At 39.2% G+C, this 13,760-nt stretch overlaps 1 protein-coding gene and 1 long non-coding RNA gene across 2 annotated transcripts in view; both read right to left on the reverse strand.

Moving 5' to 3' along the window:
* Positions 1 to 332: 332 nt before the first annotated feature.
* Positions 333 to 1,092, reverse strand: LOC128474952 (uncharacterized). The gene is made up of 2 exons (XR_008346413.1): positions 546 to 1,092; positions 333 to 509 (listed from the first exon to the last, which is right to left on the reverse strand). It is a non-coding gene; the product is annotated as an uncharacterized LOC128474952 (long non-coding RNA).
* Positions 1,093 to 8,844: 7,752 nt separating this feature from the next.
* KSR1 (kinase suppressor of ras 1) overlaps positions 8,845 to 13,760 on the reverse strand; it is a 66,021-nt gene continuing 61,105 nt past the window's right edge. The window contains exons 17-19 of the mRNA XM_053454965.1: positions 13,614 to 13,749; positions 13,010 to 13,143; positions 8,845 to 9,399 (exon numbers count right to left, since the gene is read on the reverse strand). Coding sequence (XP_053310940.1) covers positions 9,321 to 9,399; positions 13,010 to 13,143; positions 13,614 to 13,749 — 349 coding nt within the window. The 3' untranslated portion in view covers positions 8,845 to 9,320. The remainder of the gene's footprint in view (positions 9,400 to 13,009; positions 13,144 to 13,613; positions 13,750 to 13,760) is intronic.

The raw sequence follows: 13,760 nt of genomic DNA on the forward strand, positions 1-13,760 counted from the left end.
AGAGACGTTAGAAACTTGTCTTGCACCAGGTACGCTATTCTTGTATCTACATGGAACTTCCAGAAGCTAAACCAGTGTGAAAAAACTGCATAAAAGTTTAATTAGCAAATGGCGGGAGCAGCCAACGGCAAGCGACGCTCACCCACAATGGAGATTGCTTAAAGATACAAGACAGCCAGTGGAAGACAGTAGTCACTGCTTCTCATCTACGTGACATGCACACACGACCTCCACACCTTTGTGTACAATGCTATAACTGTTGGTTACCACTTTGAGCTTCAGTTCAAAAGAAAGGGATTTTTCTGGGTGAAAGGAAAAAAAAGGAACACACCTAAAGAATCAATAAACTATTTAATTCCAAATATACATTTTGAACAGGGATTGCAACACTGGTGAACTGCAAACAACATGAACAGTATCAATGTACTTTTATTGAACAAAATAAAACGTACAGGTCACCTATTAAAATACTTAATTGATGTCCTCAAAGTCAGAATCCTGCCAGGGTTCTAAGCGTTATCTCACTAACAATTAAGGAAAGAAACGTGTATCACTGACCATGCTACGCGTTTTCCTAAAGATCCAGTGTGTATGTGGTTTTCTAAGACCTTAGCACAACACTCCAGTGAGTTATTTGTACAATCAAAATCATTCACAATAGTAGAAATACTTAAGATGGTTTCAGTAGTCATTAGAAAATCATATATAACATCCTTGGTAAAAGGGAAAATTTGTTCTCGGTATCCAACGCTGCCGCTTTCAGAGGAATATTACTCATTATGCCAGATTTATTAGAAATGATTTGAAGAACATGTCTCCTATTGTTGGGCCAACTACTTGGTAAAGGTGCAGTGTCTGGATCATAAGTAAGGTGTGGCTCAAAATGTAGTGCAGTAATTTCATATTTTACTGCATTGTAAATAAAGTATAACCAATAAACAGCAGACGATATCTACCAACACTTGGTTTGTCATCTAATGTTTATGGAGTAGTTAAAATATAATCCAGCGTTGTCAATGAATGTTTAAAATCACCTTTAAAATGAACCAATAAAATTGTTTTGATTGGCATTCATAAATACGCCTTGTCCAACTGAAGGTTAAGTTTGGAATATTATATAAAAATTTATATATTTATGATTTTATATCTAATTAGAAGATGACAGAAGGTATAGAATTGATGGCTGACATCGGTGTGCAAAGGAAAAGTGGTATAGTAACCAGTGTCCATATACTAGATCTGCATTTTCTCCTATTTTGTAGACCTGTTACTGGTCAGATATTGGAGGGGTACAGATATTGTTATAGAATATTGGCGTTTATATAGATTTCTGCTTTGGGACATGTTTCACCATAGCTGGGAACATTTAAATGAAACTGTCACACAGTATAGGGCAGACTCATGCATGATCTGCTCTAATTTATTGATGTCAAGTAAATTGCAAATTGGAGTTTTTCCCTTAGACGTATATCATGGCTGAAATTTGTGTTTAAATACAGGTGACTTAATTTAAAGTATAATTATGCTTTTAAAAGGACTGTTAAAACAATTGGGTTGCCACCATAAGCAAAGTAGCACCACAGAACCTTTGTGATGGAATATTAAAGTAGCTATTTAGCTTTCTGGGCACATTGCTGAAATTACCGTGCTCACAAGAAAAAAATGTATAGGTGGTCTAGCCCATATATTGCCTGGCTCTTCAAAACTATGCTGGAGAGTGAGCAGTGCAGTGCACATACAGTGGCTTTGAGTAAACTGCCTTTCTATTGGGCAACAGAGTTTTCACTTATACAAGACATAGCAGCCTTAGACCTCCTTTATTTACCATATGGGCTGCAGACCACACCATAATGGCAGCCAAAGTGTTATTAGCACAAAATTGGAAATCACAAACTAAACAGGACTAGTTACTTATTGGATAGAACACATTTATAATGGAAGACCTCTTCCACAGTTCTTCTGGCACTATCCTGAAGTTTGAAAGACTACAGTATCTATGTTACAGCTAAACTATGGTAATTAGTTCTTCCTAAGTGTTGACCTATCAGAATATGCCAGCAAGGCTAAACACGTCAAGTCCTTGGTGCTAAAGATCCCAAAGTAGGATGAGGGTCATGTAAGTAGCAGCACGAAAATTCACCCCTTCCAAGTGTCTAACGGCCTCATTAGGTCTCTATCTCCACACTCTTTCCCTGTACCTTCCCTTTCTCTCTCCCTCTTAGATCATCTTCTTTCTCTTCCTGTTACTGGTCATTTCTGTTCTCAAGAAAGCCAGAAAGAGTACTACACTAACACAAGGAAAAAGGGTTAAGCCAAATGCTGAATCATTAGATGGACAGAATGGCCCTTACAAATGTACTAAACATGTAAATGGGAAGTTTATGTCTGCCGTTATAATACGGTATATTTCCATGATGTTATAAATTACACTATCTGACCTTATGCCAAAATCTCTTAATAAAAAGCATTTGTGGTAAAGGGTTACTATTTCAAGAGTATCGAGGTACACTATACCAAGTTAATGACTGCAGTGTGCAAGGCTTTATGGTTACAGAAGAAATGTACTCCAGAAGCCAAAAATCTACACTTGTTAGATGTGATAAAAGCCTATTAATAATAATTATATTATTAATAAAAAAGGCTGAGACGCGCTATTACAACTGTGGAAATGTTGTATTATGAGACATATTCCATGTGATAAACAAACTTTAATTCTGATTTGACCAGACGTATTTTAAGAGCAAAACACACACACACACATTATATATATATATATATATATATACATACATACATACATACATACACACACATATATAATTATATATATACACATATATAATTAAATATATTATATATATATATAGTGAAATATTTTAGATTCACAGCAAGTTGAAAGCATACTTTACTGTCAATAGCCCTTTTCCAATTTAAATGGGTGGATATTGCAGTGTTTGGGCATCCATTACCTGGACACATCCTAAAGTAATCCCTACGTGTGATACAACGCTGCCAAGCTTCTATAGCTAGGGAGTTATGTTGTAAAAATCTACTATTAAACATGGCGCCGCTAGGTAAAGAACGGTGTAATGCTGCTTGTAAACTTGACACCCCTCCATTCCCATGAATGATTGATCAAGTTAATCATTTACAAAACAATACATTTGGCAAATAAGGAAACTCCCTTTTCAGTCAGGGGCTCCCCTAACATTAACAAAGGTGTAATAACACCCTATTTTCACAACTGAATGCACCATTATTTAAACTGGGAGGTGTAGGACAAGAAACAGATAGTGTAATAAGAGATTTCCAGCTTCATGGAGTCACATACTCACGGCAAGATATATATAGATCTATATATATATAGATCTATAGATATATAGATCTATAGATCTATATATCTATATATAGATCTATATATCTATATATAGATCTATAGATCTATATATATATAGATCTATATATCTATAGATCTATATATCTATAGATATATAGATCTATATATCTATAGATCTATATATATATAGATCTATATATATATAGATCTATATATATATAGATCTATATATCTATAGATATATAGATCTATATATCTATATATAGATCTATATATATATTTCAATTGTTAAAGGATGTTAGACAATGCCACTCTCAAGAAAATTCGCCTGGCCGAACTGTTGTCGCTCACTAGACAGATACACAGGCTTGAGCACTCCCACAAAGCTACACTTTCCCCTGAGCTAGTCCCACAACTACACACCCTGAGGTCTCAGTTGGCCTCCCTTCTGGTGGATCGAACGAAACGTTCTTTCCTATTGGCCAGGAGACATTTTTATGAGTTAGGTGATAAGCCGGGCAAACTCTTAGCCAGGGCGATCCGGGCGCAAGCCTCTTCCTCTTTTATACCTAGAATTAGGGATAGTAAAGGCGCGCTTAGATATGAAACCAGTGAGATTGCTAAATGCTTCCACGAGTATTATTCGGCCCTATACAATTTATCCCCTTCGGACCGCCCCTGCCAACAGTCTTCAGCCTCTATTCAGACCTACCTGGACGAATACTTACCCCAGAGGCTGCAAGATTCTGTTGTGGACTTCTTAAATTCCCCTATCACTAGTGAGGAGATTTCCCTTGCTCTGAAGGAATCCCCTAAGGGCAAGAGCCCGGGCCCGGACGGTTTGACCAATGGCTATTACCGTCGCTTCTTCCCAGTGCTGGGGGATCAGATGACAAAATTCTTTAATTCCTTGGCGGAGGGCCAGGCGCTTGATCCTCAATCTAACCTTGCTCATATTGTAGTCATACCCAAGCCCGGTAAGGATGCTGATCATTGCTCCAACTATCGGCCTATATCCTTGATTAATACCGACCTCAAATTGTTGGCCAAGGTTATGGCGCTACGCTTACGCCCATATATTCCCTCCTTAATTCACAAGGACCAGGTCGGATTTGTCCCCGGGAGAGAGGCTAGGGATAACACCATCAGGGTGTTGAACCTGATAGCTTACGCGTCTGAACATAAGATACCTCTCGCTTTAATCTCTATGGATGCCGAAAAGGCTTTTGATAGAGTCGCCTGGCCTTTCCTCTTCCAGTCATTGTCCTTGATTGGCCTCCGGGGGACTTTCTTCAATCTTATTAGATCCCTTTATTCCTCCCCTTCCGCACAAATTAAGGTGAATGGCACCCTGTCTGCGCGCATCCGCATTCGCAACGGTACTAGGCAGGGCTGCCCTCTTTCCCCACTACTGTTTATACTGGCGATGGAGCCGCTCGCTTCCGCGCTCAGGAGGAATGTCGACATCACTGGCCTTCATATTGCCAATCATACACATAAGCTTGCAATATATGCCGATCACATGCTCTGCATGGTCACTCACCCGTCCACTTCGCTTCCACACATCGTTAGGGAATTACAAATTTTTAAGGATCTCTCTAATTATGCTATCAACCTTCAGAAATCGGAGATTCTGGGTATCAATGTTCCACCCCCTCTACGTGACCATCTGGTACAGGCCTTTCCCTTTCGCTGGCAACCCACGGCTATCAAATATCTGGGTCTTTGGATCCCAGGGGACCTCTCCCTTCTCCGGTTTTTAAATTTTGACGCTCTACTTTCCTCGGTGCTTAGCGACCTTCGTAGATGGGCTGTGCCACATATTTCTTGGTTCGGTCGTATAGGTGTGATTAAAATGACTGTACTTCCAAGGTTTTTGTATCTATTACAGTGTCTGCCTATCTTCCTCCCCAGGGCTTACTTTAAGGCTTGCAATAGGGCCTTCCGTAAATTTATCTGGGGGGACCGTTGTCCTAGGCTATCGTTCCATCATCTGGTTAGACCCAAACATAGGGGGGGCCTAGGGGTTCCCAATTTGGAGTGGTATTGGTTGGCTTCACATCTTCGCAGGGTTGTGGAGTGGTCGTTGGAGGTTCCGAAGCTATGGGTACCTTTAGAAAATTCATTTTTGGCGCATCATATATCAGCAGTGCCATGGTTACCGGACCGATTTCGCCGGCTCCTGTTGCACAACCATCCCACGATTTCGGCTACGCTCCGGGTCTGGGGTAGGCTCGCCAACCGTCGTCTCCTTACTACCTCACCGGGCCCCCTGTTTCCGCTCACCCATAATCCGGTCCTACCCGCTGACCTCCGACGGGGCATATCTGGGTGTTTCCCTCGTCTGACGACGAACCTTGTTAGAGTTTATCACCTTTTACAGGGCACTGAGTTTAAGCCTGTTGCTGATCTGATTGGTCAGGCCCACCCCCCCTTCGGGACGGTATTCTTGCACCACCAGCTAAAACATTACATCTCCTCCCTCCTTCCTAACGCCTCTCTTACCAGGGAGCTCACCAATTTTGAACAGTTATGTGTCCTGTCTACTGAGCCGTCCCACCTACTCTCCCACATCTATTCACTTTTAATTGATGCTCATTGCACCTCGAAGCCATTTTATCTTAGTCTCTGGGAGAGGGATCTCTCCATCCAGTTTACTGACGCTGACTGGGAGAAAATTATGTTACTCACCCACAAAAGTGTAATCTCGTCTAAGGTACAGGAGTGTGCTTTTAAGTTGTTATCCCGATGGTATAGGGTGCCACTGGAGCTAAACCGCTTCCTTCCGCAGGTCTCCCCCCTGTGTTGGAGGTGTGGTGAGGCGGACGGCTCCTTTCTTCACCTGTGGTGGGAGTGTGGGGATGTCCGTCCGTTTTGGGGGGCTGTGGCCAGTGTAATTGTAGATGTGTCTGATCCGGATTTTGTTGCTTCTCCTGAATCTATGTTGCTTCTCCATACTCCCATGTCCTTCGGTGCATGCAAGAGGTCCTTAACTATTCATCTGCTCCAGGCTGCTAAGTCGATTATCCCGCGGTTCTGGAAGAGGCCGGGACCTCCTCCACTGGATGCCTGGTTTTCCAGGGTTAATTTCACTTATCAAATGGAGGAGCTTGTGGCTGCGTCCCGGGGGCGGGAGTACAAAAATGGCCTCAAGTGGCTCCCTTGGTTGTCTTTCATGACATCAGCCCGTTTCTTCGATGTAGGTTACGGGCGTCCTCCCCGGTTGCCCCCTGGCAGGGATTCTCAGAGAACTCCACCCACCCCGTCTTCTGATCATTAACTGTATTGTGTGTACATCCTTTCTTCCTTTGTCCGATTGCATTATTTACTTTTTGGTGTCCTACCTCTGCATTGAGGGACCAGTTTTCTTTTGTGTTGTTATCCAGTTTTTTTTGTTTCACCTGTTTCTCCGTTTGCTGGCACCACATTGGCTCCACGGACTTACTGTTCCTGTTTTCTGCCGACGCTGGTGTTCACGGACTCTGGTGTGCGGTCATACCTCGATCCTCTTCTGTATTTGATTTGGTGTACTTGGTTATTTGTTATCGTGGATCGTATTTGTCATTTACTCTGTACTCTATGATTGTCGCATACTGTACACTTTGTCCTTGTCACCTCTTTTTTATTATTGTGCTTGTTTCAATAAACGGAGAATTGAAAAAAAGGATCTTAGACAAAGTTTTTCTTGATTTAGTAATTTAGTGAGGTGATTAGATATAATCCAGAAATACTTAAATCTGATAATTGATGCTGTTCAGTACTATTCTATTTCAAATTATTCTAGAATTCTAAATTGACAAAAGCTGGTCTGTGAGGCAGTCTTGGAGTATAGATGTAATTTTTAAATAGATAAGTATTCTATGAAATTATTTTTTATTATTGCTATGACAGACAAAGTCACCAATCATTATTGAATGTCAGTTTTAAGAGCATTATATACTTTCACTTCACAAACTGTCTACTAAAAACTTTTTTTTCTTTCATCGATCATCTTGTACTTTTAGCCTTGTTTTTTCATATATGTACGTCAAAAGCATGTATTCCTGGTAGTGCAAGCATGAAGCACAAACTCCTTCCATAGTTGATGTTAGAGATCTGTACATCAGGAGTTCATAAAGGTGTTGCAACTTTTCATTAACACTTAAGGTCTGGAGTAGAGGACTGCATGGGGAATGCGGGTCCCGTCAAAAAAACATGCGGGTTCGGGCGTTATTTCGCGTGTTGCGGGCAGTCAGACAATGTACCTGCGGGTCCTAGTAATCCTGCGCACTCCCACATGGCTGCCTTCGCGTTGCTCGCACACAGCGTCTCTTCTCTTGTTCCGCCCAGAAACCCAGCGGAGTCACGTGAATTTACGTCACATGACTCTGCTCCGTTCCTGATTCTCCTGGGCAGGAGAAGAGAAGCTGTGTGGGAGCAATGCGAAGGCAGCCTTGCGGGAGTGCGCAGGAAATCCGCGTTTCAAATAAGAGGGTGGGGGAGTTTGTATGAACGAGTACGAATGAATGAGTATGCATGATTGAGGGAATGAATGAGTATGCGTGATTGAGGGAATGAATGAGTATGCGTGATTGAGGGAATGAATGTTTGTGAATGACGTTTGCGGGAGCGGGCGGGATTGGACACACGTTCCGGGAGCGGGCGAGAGTGGAACACACGTTGCGAGAGCGGACGGTGATGGTCAGAAATTCAGCGGGAGCATGATTAATAAAAACAGTCCCGTGCAGGGCTCTAGTCTGGAGTCATGAGGCCATTCTAGCTCATAGTTCAAGCTGTGCTGCAAATGATGCTACAGAAATTGATATTTTATTTTAAACACATAGTACTAAGTGACAAGACTAAGTTACACAGAAAAGACTGAATATTAGTTAGAAGCTGTGCTAGTACCCCACCAGAACTATATACGAAATTAGTAAAAAGCTTTCCGGCAATGCTGACCCTAATTCTTAAAACATAAGCGTGGAAGCATGACCTTGTGAGCCAACATCAAGTTTCTAAATGTTTAAAAGCAAGTGCCGGAGAATATAATAGTGCTATTATATTATATATACATACACACATACATATATGCACACACACACACTACATGTCCAAAACAATAACTCAAATTATTAGTTAATATGTTTATGAATAGCATCAGGCCAATGTATGGCCAAGGATCATGAGTGTGAAAGTTTTAATCACTGCCCATCTACTGGCTGAGTAGAGCCTCAAATCACCATGCATCTATTGGCTGAGTTGAGGCCCGACCAGCATGCATCTATTGGCTGAGTTGCATCCTATTAAATACACCTTATCTTATACTCGCATAATTAGATGGTGTTAAGATTTTTGTTGTCACAACACCCTTCTCTTTTTAATTCAAGCTACATTTATATAGCGCGTACGAAGCTGTACTGTCTTATAAATAATAATAAAAGTTTTTTTTGTTAAGCGAATTAATTAAACCCAGGGTACAGTATTTACAGTAACACAATAAAGTGGCCAAGTCCAGTACATTTCCCAGATTAGGGATGGAGGAAAGTAATTTTATTTATACCATAAAAGTGAAGATTTCAACTGATCATTAGCTTATAAAAAAGTACATGTGTGTTATATACATATATATATTCATACATATAGATATATGAATATATTAACATATATATTCATACATACACATATATACAAAACACAGACATATACACATACATTTTTAACAAAAAAAGTCAGTCACATTTATTATTTTCCATCAAGAAACAGCTCACATACCTAAAACCATATGTAAACAACATAAACAGCAGGTAGGATTAAGGCGTAAACCATTCAGCACTGAAAAGGTCTGGTGACACAGCATTGCTCCTGTTTAGTGCAGAATGGGTTAAAAAGAACTCAGTAACCAAAAAAAGGGAGTCATCAGTGTGTCTGCAATCTGTTTCAATTCAAACCTGCTGGATTCTGCAGTGTTAGGAGTGAAATTTAGAATTGGACATTCCATAGCAGTCTAGATCTTTTGATTACCCTGCTCCAAGATTCCCAGGCCAAGCCTTTCAAAACGGGGGACAAGTTTGCTACTGTTAATGCTGGAAAAAGGGGGGGGAAAAAGCAAACATATCTAAGTTAGACGGGTTAAAATAATTTCAACTTGCACTTCATCCACTTAAAAAAAACAAAAAAACTCAATAATCAATATAGTGTGCTATAAGATTGCCCAACAAAAAAGAAAGCCTTCTTTGTCAAATTAAATTGGACACCTTAAAGACTCTGTCCCTTAAACATAGTCTGAAACAAATTCTAGCTTAAAAAATATTTTAAAAAGCTGCATTGATATTCAAGTTTTGAGGCTTGTTTGCTAAATATTTTATAGCTAAAATAAAGACTAGAAAATTAAACATTCTAAAAGTTTTTCATATATACTTCATAAAATGGTAAAAAAACAAAACACACACACACTATAAAAACTTAGACATATATGCTGAATATCCTATATGTTACATTAATACTGAAATGGGGCTTTTTTATTAAGTTAGCTGAATGCCAGACATGCATTTATGTAAATAATGACCAACCTCCATTTCTTGATCGACTTTCACCCTACAGACTACTAACAATGTAGTACTAAGAAAAACTAGTGTCAAAATAAAAAAATAATAAAAAACAAAAAAAACACAAAAAGGAAAAAATATAATTGCAGTGCAGTTCCCAAATGTGAGTGTTTATATCAGTTATGAATGGGGAAAAAAAAGTCTAAATGTTCAGTTTTCATTTCATTTTCTAAAGTGCTTTTAACACACTCCCTAGAATACTAGCATGTGTTTTGTCTTTTATTGTGTATATATATATATATATATATATATATATATATATATATATATATATATATATATATATATATATATATATATATATATATATATAATAACTTAATCACTCCTTAAACAAGTCAATGAACAAAGTTATATTTTCAATGAGGTAAATAACAATACTCATAATGACTATAAAGAAGGTATAGGAGTCCATGGGGCATCCTAATAATTATGTTAACATATCACACTCAGCTGAACAACAGCGCAGAATGACTGAGCATGTGGAAGAATATAATCATCCTTTCACATAATTACAAGTAAAGATAATAAAACACCCTTGCGCTATAAATAAACAAAAAAAAATATGTACACGTGTATTAATCACATGTAAGGAGGCCCTTATCTGATAGACAATCTTATCCACACGCACACATAAACTAATGCTATACGATAGCTTATTAGCAGGGTAGTACATAAGAAAAGCACTCAGTGCAATTATTTTGCAATCATTTCACTAAAATGCTGGTAAAACCTTATTTCGGGAGAAAGTTACTGTTGCTCGAAAAGTGCTTGCAAAAGCTCAGCTGGTCCTATTGTTAGTGCCAAGTTGGCTTTTCGCAGTCAGAATTTGTTATTCAAGCAAAACAGCCCACACCAAGGAAATAGCAGGCGAGAGGAGACCAAAGCAGAAGATACATATCCGAGGGTTAAAAAAAGATTTTCTAATATTGGTGAATATTTTTGTTTTGTGGATGGAAGGCAATTGTCCACGAAGCTGAAGATTAGCAGAAGACACATGGAAGCATGCAAGGCAATGCCCAGTTAGTGCCGTCAGCTATAACCTATAGGAAGGAGAAAACAAAGGGTTAATCAGGGATAGTCGTTAGTGAGGAGACAGGGCATTAGAAAATTAGTACAGGTAAAGAAATATGTTTCCCAGCATCATCTGTAACACAACAGAAAGATTGTTCGGCTACTCCTCAAAGCTTCACAGAATCCAAGCATATAATTCAGTAAGAGGTATGGATCATGTGAAAGGTATGCTTACTGTAACAAGACACTATAGTGGCTGTGGTGCAAAATCTGAGACATGGTGGTCACCACAGTATCAAATGGAATGACCCAATTGATAGGTCTGCCCCACTGGCTGATACAGGGATTTCACCACCAAAATCAGTGTAGGCTGCAGTTTGTCACATTGCACTATATTTTCTCTTTCAGGTCCTAAGCAGTAACTTAAATCGCTGGATCCACTGGTGATGTATGATAGTCGACCCATGCGTCCTAAACAGATTTTGACCAGTGGTCATACTGATGAAAAGAACCTTTAATGCCTACTCTGCTACTGCATCTTCTAACCATCTTTGCAAACAAAGATGATATTCACAACGAGGGGAGGGGAAGCTTGCACGGAATGAATTTACTTTCCTTCAGATTTTGATCTTCAATAGGCTCATTAGAACAGATGCCATTTATTAGCATACCACCACAGATTACTAGCATATATAGGTTTGGTAGCCGAAGACGGTAAAAAGAAAAGCTGTGTGCTCTTGATTTAGAACAATGGCATGCAAATACAGGACCTCTTAGGTTTGTTTGCAACAATTATGGAATCATTAAATCTAATATGTTCTCATGTAATATAAGGGCTTGACAAGAGGTGGGCTGATGAGGAACACAAACCAAGCAAATTATTTGTTAGTGACTGGGCAGTGTATGTGGATGCCATGCTCGTAGTATTGGCCCTTTATATAAAAGTTGTGCCAATGCCTTCATCAATACATATGCAATTGCCAAAACAAATGTCAAGTTTGCAAGTACAGGATGATGTAAATAGATCGGAAGCCCATAGAAACAGTGCAGAAACATCCATAAAGTTGTGCAAGTTCCATGAAGAATGGAAAAAAGGAACGCCCATTGATGAGACCGGAATATTATACCAAGAAGAAAGGAAAGTAAAAATATTCTTAGTTAAACAAGTGATGTATACATAAAATGTACATGCTTGCACAGTTGGTAGAGTTAAAAAGACAACATTTTCATATGCAAACCAGGTTGCAAAAAGAGCCAAAGCCCTTTCCTACTCGACAAGTAAAATAAAAGTATTTCTGAAAAGGAATTAGTGGTACCTGGGCACCCAGTAGAGACCCTACACTGACTGCCACTAAATTATACCCTTTGTTTCTTTAGGTCCAAATTGTTATGTGGTGCACCACTTATAGCACGTTTACTCACTATACAGCACCACAGGACATAAACATTATACACACAGTATATACAAATATATATATTATATATATATATACATACATACATACACACAATAATAATTCTTATGCATTTTGTATGTAAAGGTATGCATGCTTATACTATTTAGAAGGGAAATAGCTGGGAAACTATAGAAATAATAAAGGCAACAAACAAGATCTAGGGATGCAGTTAGAAGATTCAACACAAAAAAGTACTAAATAAATTTTTATATTAAATTATACTTCAGCCATATGGTGAAAATTGAGGGCACATGTTTTTTTATAAGCTTGATAAACTGAGAGCTTAAATTTTTGTGCATGGCTGTAGACTGATTACTCTGACTCATCACCCTTCATTAACTGCAAACAGAAGAAGAATTGGAGATGTTATATGTGGATTTCAAACCCGGTCAGTTAGTAGACATATCAGTTTATACTATATATAATTCATAGGTTGGGATTATTGTTTGTTTTTGTTTCCTGTTAGATAAATATCTGACAACAGCCAGGCTAAAAATCAAGTGTCAGGTAACCCCCATCACCCAAAAAAGACTGTCTGGAAGGTGATCCCAGTAAAAGTAGTAGTGTTACAGCCAGCCCCCATCAGCACTCCAGTTAGAACTAAAGAGGATACTCACTCTGCGGATTTCCAGAAGTGCCCTGGATGGGACAACCGTCGGTTCAGTTTTGGCAGCTTCTCCAGCATTTCCATGAGGAGCGTAAACCTTGGTCTTTCACTGACATCAAAAGCCCAACATGCTGCTAAGATTTCCTGCAAAGATCAAAGATTTGAGAAACTATCTCTACGCTAATCAACATTTGGGTAACATAAGAGTATCTTAAGGTCGCCTATGGAAAGATATTTAGGTACTTTGCAGGGAGTTTACATATGTGTGCCAGTGTTTATGTGCGTTACAGGGGGAGGTGATGGCAACCCTCTCATGTTTATACTTAAGCTCTGAATCATGACACCTCAAGACTGGATTATGGATGCGTGTTTATGAGATGGTACCAGTGGTACAGAATGTTTTTGAATGGTTTATTGTATGTACAGACAAGGGTATGCAAAAAGAAAATTGGATTTATTTGGCGTTTAGTAACAATAGAATTATGGGCGCAAATAATGCAAACCCAGATTGTTCTATTGTTTTTGGTCGAAACACACCTATGAGTACATACAGTGCACCACACAATGCATTTCTAATGTCAGGCCATATGCTTTGCAGGAAATAAAACACTTACAGTCACTTCCTTCCCCACGCTAATTGTAGACAAGACTTGCTTTACACCTTCACCACTTCCAATCTGCCAGATCAGAGCCTCGGCTGCTTGGCTTTTGAATGGCCAGTCTCTAGCTTGTAGTTCATACCACACAGTTCTAAAAAAAGA

The sequence above is a fragment of the Spea bombifrons genome, chromosome 2, assembly GCF_027358695.1.
Source record: "Spea bombifrons isolate aSpeBom1 chromosome 2, aSpeBom1.2.pri, whole genome shotgun sequence".
In the NCBI taxonomy this organism is placed as follows: Eukaryota; Metazoa; Chordata; class Amphibia; order Anura; family Pelobatidae; genus Spea; species Spea bombifrons.